The following is a 7,067-nucleotide window of genomic DNA, read 5'->3' as shown; positions in this document are numbered from 1 at the left end:
GCTCTGATGACGTCACTGCGACGGAGCTCTCAAAATAATTAATATACATTAAAACGGCTTTTAACGCCAAACACATCACGTGCAATCAAACCTTTTGGCTTTTAAGTGTGTTTGAATATATTCAAAATAATGTAGGGCTATCTGTTTTTAACTTTTCACCCAGTTTGAAGACTGGTTGTTTTTGGTAGCGGTGACTGTTATAGCCTACTTAAAATAATAAACAACTGAAAATTTTACCCATCTTTTTATTTATTAAATACACTACTGGTTGTTGAAAGTGTATTGTGCTGTAGAAAATATTTAAGTACATTTTTTATAATGTTTTTATTGTGTGAAAATAATTGTAAAAGTTAATTATTTGTACTCATTTTGATTTTCAATATTTTGCACATTAAAAACAGTTTAATTGTAAAATTGCGTTGTCCATAATTGCGGTAAAATATTAAATATAAGCTATTTCTTTCTACTTTGTTTCTCAATACACTGCATAAAACTTAATAAAAAATAAAATAAAAACTTTATTCTATAAACCTGTATGAACCATTAATAGCTACAAATACAAACCATTTAAATTAAATGCTTTCGCTTGTTATTTATATAAGACAACCAAAGACTGCTTTACATATCTTATTAGTATATGGTTATTTGTTGATACAACAAATAAAAAGCATTAAAACGTATATTTTAATTACATAAAGATGAGAAAGAAACTGTGGAAGTAGTTAATTATTTTTTTTATTTTTAAAACATTTACTAGACCGTATATTGTGCCACACAGGCTGATAAATGACCAAAATAACCAGCAATATTAAGCAAGAAGAAACAATGTCAGTGAAAACAGTGGCTCCTGATCGAGATGAACTCTGGGATACACTTAGCCTGAAAGACCGCTCCGAAGTGGAAGTAGTGTGGATTTAGTGTGCAGTAATTGCACTGAGATTTGGCTTGTTTTAGACATGGGACAATCTTGAACACTTACTTCCTGTCGCATGCACACGCACTCAAGGTGCCTTACCGCCACCTACTGAGCTGGAGTGTGGAGCGTCACAAGAATTCATTTTTTTCCTGCTTTTTCAAAAAAGCATATAAAGGCAGCATAAAAGTAATGTCTTCTGAAGCGGTCCAATCAGTTTTGGGTGAGATATTGTTGAAAGATATCTCTACAATAAATTAGATATTACAAGATTATATATTTTTGGTGCTTTTATATTTTCTAAGGTGAAGGAAAAATTATCTGCAAACATCTTTTTCTATCAACCATCTCCAGAAGGCACCCTCAGCTAGGGACGGCAGATCGATCTTAAAGTATCGATACTTCCATTACTGGTGTTGTATAAAAAATATCGATCCTCACACAAAAATATTGAGTCTAACATTTCTTTTAACAAGGGATATTATCATTTGGTTACCATGAACAATAATCATAAGCTTGAAAGTGAAATAAAACGCATTAGGCATTATTAGCAAATAATTGTGCAGGATGGGAACTATTTCTTCTTCTGCTCATCTTAACATGCACGCTGAAAGACACAAGCAGACAAGTGCTTGTGACATCACAATGCTCATTCAAACAAGAGGGATCAGTGCCTTGTAGAGGTAATGATCGAAAATCAGAGAAACAGCGTCTGGAGTAAATTCATGCTAAAATAACAACATATCTAAAGGTGACAATTCTTATAATGTCACCTTTAGATATGCCATATTCTTAATAATAACTATGTAGTAGTAGTAGTAATCTTTATTGTCCCTTTGTAGGTCAATTTGTCCAGAATCACATGACATTTACCAACAATCACAAGACATAAATACATAGTAAGTAACATCGAACTAACATATGACATTAAACACATATCTACACATCTATATGTGTGTCAGAATTCACTGTTGTCTGGCCTGCGTTTCTCCCCTGTCATCTGTTCCCGGACTACACGTCCCATAATCCCCTGCTCTCATCACTACTAGCTGTCCCTCATTGTTCCTCACCTGTGTTTAATGTTCTCATTAGTATTTGTGTATTTAATGCCCTGATTTCTGTTCAGTATTGTCAGTTGTTGAATGTAGTTATATGTATTGACCTCCTGTTCACTGACCCAGTCCTGAAAACATTATAAGTACTGATCTATCCACATCAAAGAACTTAAGCTTCCTAAGTAAATATAAACCCGTTTGTGCTTTTGAGACAAACAATGTTGTGTTTTCCACCCATTGTAACTTATTTTCTATTAATGCACCAAGATACTTGTATGAACTGACCATCTCAACCTCTTTACAATAAATAATTAATTTTGTAGGAGCATCAATATTTCTGTGAAGAAACATTCATTTGTTAAAAGGAAATTAAAAATAATTAAAACCAATTTCACTCCATTTCAAAAGACTTAGAACCACTGTATCGTCAGCATATTTAATAATATGCCTACCTAAATTTTGACTTATGCACTTATCAGTGTATATAGAATGAATAACAATGGTGAAAGAATACAACCTTGAGGGGAACCCACTGAGGAGTAAACCTCCCGGGAATATTCCCCATTAACTTGTACTCTTTGAGATGGCTCTTTTGGTCAAAAAATCTAAAATCTAAGTGTGTGGTAATTGTGTGGTAACAATGGTTTAACTAAATGCCATGGTTAAACTATAGTTTCTGCAGTGAAACCATAGTTAATTTTTTTAAGGTTAAACCAAAACAGAAGTCTAATAATTTTCTGTTTAGGCAATAGATCGCAAAAATAAATAAAATAAATACAAATAAAATAAAAAAAAGTATAGAAGTATAGGGCGTCGCGCTCTGAAAGGGATCTTTAAAATATTCTTACAAATTAAAACGTATTTAAACACCAATCACATTAAACAAAAGCAAAAATGTTTAATGCATTTTAAAATAACCAGTTTGGAAGATTTAGAGGTGGACGCGTTCACCAGAGCTGTAACTTCTATGCACTGAAAATAAAACGCATATAAATCGAAAATAATTTAATTCGAGAAAATGTTAATTTCGATGACATGACAAATAGTGCAATTTAAAATAATTAAAGATAAAAAATAAATAAGTTCAACTAATTCGAAGGCACCGAGGTATGACCCCTGACCTCTGACGCGATTCAAACGCACGTGGTCGCTGCTTCAACATGCGTCCGGCGCAGAACGGCACGATGAGTACATTAAAGAACAAAAAGAGAAATATCGAGGAAAAAGAAGACGAACAGGTATGAATATAAATGTAGCTTCATGTCGGAGCGATTCAGAGAGTTGATGACAAAAAGAAAAAACAAAAATGTTATAAGATGGTAACACGTTTGTTTATGTAGGGTTGGGTTGATTTGCAGGCTTCTGACTTGATAAAATGTGTGTTTATAACTGTAATTAGATAAAATCACGTTTTATTACGGATTTGTTAAGTGTTAATAGAGACACGTGTCTTTACAAAGCCCAGTATGCGCTTGTCTAGTTTGTTTACATTGTATATTGTCTACTGTGTGTATTGTGTAGACTGTCCTACGTGTATAGCCTATTTGTAGATTTTTTTATTTTTTTTAATCTATCTACTTTTTACATGTGCAAGTATGCATGACGGAGTGCAATGTTTATTCAGTACAATACAACATACACTAAAGCCTTCAAGGTACAATATACACTATGTAATACAGTACAATATGCAATACAATGATCAATATATAAATCAATGTGCAATATATAATATAGTACATGAGAGTTCAGTGTGGTAGTTATAGTATTCCTAAAAGATTATGCAATGACAGTAAACCTCCTTTAACATCACTGTCAGTAGATGATTAATATGTTTGCTGATGCTCTCAAACTCTTTCTAATGTCATTGTCACATTCCCTTCAGCTGCCCATCTTTGACAAGGACCAGAGTAAAGATGCTCATCTAGATGACAATGATGAAGACGAGGCTGATCTGTCTGACAGTGAGGAGAGCGTCTTCTCTGGACTTGAAGAATCAGGTAGTGACAGTGATGATGAGGAGGAGGAGGAAGAGGAGGAGGAGGAGGAAGAAGATGGTGCTGTAGGAAAGAGCACTGGTGTAGAAGAAAAGAAGAAAGTCAGTGGAGATGGAGATGTTCAACTGTGTGACAAGGATGTCAGTAAACCTCAGGTAATGTAAATGCCTCTTTATCTGGTGTTGACACTGCAAATGTTGTGCTTCTTATGTCCTATAATTTCAGCTTGTTGCTCTTGATTTGGATTGATCGTAATAAATCACATTTACAATTGATTTAATAATGACTCAGGGCTAGCAGTTGACCAATAAAGGCATTTCATTGGCAGTCAAGGCCACTACATACATGTTATCAAATAGGTTTTATATAAAATTGCTTATAGGGATAGGTCACTCAAAAGTGAAAAATTCATAGTAATATTTTCCTCAACTGTATGTTTTGATAAATTAGTTTAATTTAGTGCTGCAACAACTTCCTATTGAGAATTATTGATAGAGCTGCAATGGGTGCAAGCTCATCTTTCATGTTGTTTGTTGGCTTGTTATCACGGATAAACTCTCCCATTGCTATGTGCGTGGGTTTGTGAAAGCATTTCGGGACCGTAGTTTCATTCGGGCACAAATGGTCATGTGTTTTGAGACAGCTGGTCTGCAAACAGTCGTGTTTGTGCACTTGACTTTAGTGTATGCACTTAACTCGTGCCACTGCTCTGCCGTGATTTAAACTGAACTCAGAATCGATTCTGATTCTTTTGAGAATCGATTCAGAATCGTTTGAGTATGAATCACGATGCATCACTGAAACAATTGTTTTCCCCACGCCTAATCTTAAATATAAGTGTGTTTTGTATATGTGTATTTTGTATCACTTGGTTATACTTCTGTGAGTGCAGTAAAGACTAAAATATACTTATATTCAAGATCTATTCTCTAAAAGCAAGTCTAAATATCTGATACGCTGCTTCTCATGTGAATGCATCTTTTTTAAAAGGATTTTTAGATATTTTTAATATTATATTCAACATTCTCAGATAACACTGTTGTCTTCTGCAGTATAGCTGCTAAAGTAAATGTACATTGTTTTAATGGAGTTTTAGATATTTATATTGGAAAACAAGCCAAAACAAATACAAATCAAAAACGTATAATGGGGTGAAGACTTCCTCTCTCTCTCTCTCCTTTCTGTTCACTTTAATCCATCTTTACTCTCTCTTATTAATTTTCTTCATGATAAGAAATGCACAGTGACACATATATTATGATTCAATAAGTCATGAGTCATCATGTTATAATCTAGCTGCATTAAGTGCGGGCTCGAGGGATGAGCGTCCCGTGACAGAGTGTGTCTCAGCCAGGTGCAGTTTCAATCTGTCCCCCTTAGATCGGGACACTTTGCACAACTCATAGAAGAAGCGCTGACCGCACAGAGAAATGCCAGTTTCAGAGTTTGGAGTTATTGACATGGCCTCCTTCCTTATTATTTGAACTTTAATAAAGCTATAACGCGTTAAATATAAACAATGTAATGCCGGGGTGTTTCCTTTAAAGACGCTCGACACGCAAGTTTTGCTTAAGAAGAGTTGCAGCTCCGGCTCTACTTATAGCAATAGCAATAGCAACTTTATTTATATAGCACATTTAAAAAAACAACACAAGTTGACCAAAGTGCTTTACATTGTAACACATAACACAGAAGGTAAAATTGATCTAATCTTAAAAGTAAGCATCACATAGGCAGCAACACGTTTAATAAAAAATTATCACTGATTAAAAGCTATTGAAAACAGATGTGTTTTAAGTTGTCTTTTAAAATCCTGCACATTAGCGGCATCTCTAATATGTTCAGGCAAACTATTCCAAAGTTTAGGCGCTGCTACAGCAAAGGCACGATCACCTTTTTTATTTCGATGTGTCCTAGGTATTTTGAGTAGCTTCTGAGTCGCTGATCTCAAACTTCGTCCAGTCTGATATTCAGTTAAAAGATCTGACAGATAGGCCGGTGCGAGTCCATGCAGAGATTTGTACACCAGTAACAACAGTTTAAAATCAATCCTATAATAAACCGGAAGCCAGTGCAAGGAGATCAGGGTAGGAGTAATGTGTTCACGTTTTTTAATCCCCATTAAAAGTGTAGCAGCTGAATTTTGAACTTTTTGTAAACGAGAAATAGATGACTGACTAATTCCCGTATATAACGCATTACAATAATCAAGTCTGGATGTTATCAAAGCGTGGATCGCGGTTTCAATGCCTTTAAACGTCAAGCATGATTTCATCTTTGCTAGATTGCGTAAGTGAAAGAAACTTGACTTTACAACAGAATTGATCTGTTTGTCTAGTTTTAAAGAGCTGTCCATATTTACACCTAGATTTCGAATACATGTTTTAACATGAGGTGACAAAAGGCCAAAGTCTATTTCTGCTGTACCCTTGGCTCCACTAGAACTGCAGACAATAATCTCAGTCTTGGTTTCATTTAAATGTAAAAAATTCAAAGTCAACCATGTTTTAAGATCTTTAAGACAGGCCATAAGTGGTTCTAAACCATTTTCATGTGACAGTGGCAGATACACTTGTACGTCATCAGCGTAGCAGTGAAACTTAATGTTATGTTTCCTGAAAATATTTCCCAACGGAATCATATAGAGAGAAAATAAAATAGGAGCAAGAATGGAGCCTTGCGGCACACCACACATGATCGGTGCTGATCTAGAAGAACATGTCCCGATCTTCACTACCATACTTCTACCAGTCAGATAGGATTTAAACCACTCCAGGACCTTCCCCTGAACCCCCACATACTCCTCCAAATGTGAGATCATCACTGAGTGATCAATTGTATCAAAAGCCGCGGTTAAATCTAATAAAACTAACACAGCAGACTTTCCAACATCAGCAGTCATCAACAAATCATTAAAAACTTTTACAAGTGTTGTCTCAGTTGAGTGGTGTTTCTTGAAACCAGACTGGTAGACTTCACCGATCTTATGTTCTTCTACAAAGTTATTTAATTGATGAAAAACAATTTTTTCTAAAATTTTGGATATTCCACAACCAGAGTGCTTCTGTATATTTGCAATATAATTCCCTCATACTTTGCTTTGAT

At 34.9% G+C, this 7,067-nt stretch overlaps 1 protein-coding gene across 1 annotated transcript in view; it reads left to right on the top strand.

Annotated features, from left to right (window-relative positions):
- The first annotated feature begins 3,109 nt into the window (after window positions 1–3,109).
- The window catches only part of LOC127650189 (ribosome biogenesis protein bop1), a 113,745-nt gene continuing 109,787 nt past the window's right edge, over window positions 3,110–7,067 (top strand). Inside the window, exons 1-2 of the mRNA XM_052135441.1 lie at window positions 3,110–3,206; window positions 3,851–4,117. Coding sequence (XP_051991401.1) covers window positions 3,129–3,206; window positions 3,851–4,117 — 345 coding nt within the window. The 5' untranslated portion in view covers window positions 3,110–3,128. The remainder of the gene's footprint in view (window positions 3,207–3,850; window positions 4,118–7,067) is intronic.

This window comes from Xyrauchen texanus, chromosome 10 (assembly GCF_025860055.1).
Source record: "Xyrauchen texanus isolate HMW12.3.18 chromosome 10, RBS_HiC_50CHRs, whole genome shotgun sequence".
In the NCBI taxonomy this organism is placed as follows: Eukaryota; Metazoa; Chordata; class Actinopteri; order Cypriniformes; family Catostomidae; genus Xyrauchen; species Xyrauchen texanus.
Note: the sequence above shows the minus strand (reverse complement) of the source record. Positions and strands in the feature narration are given on the sequence as shown.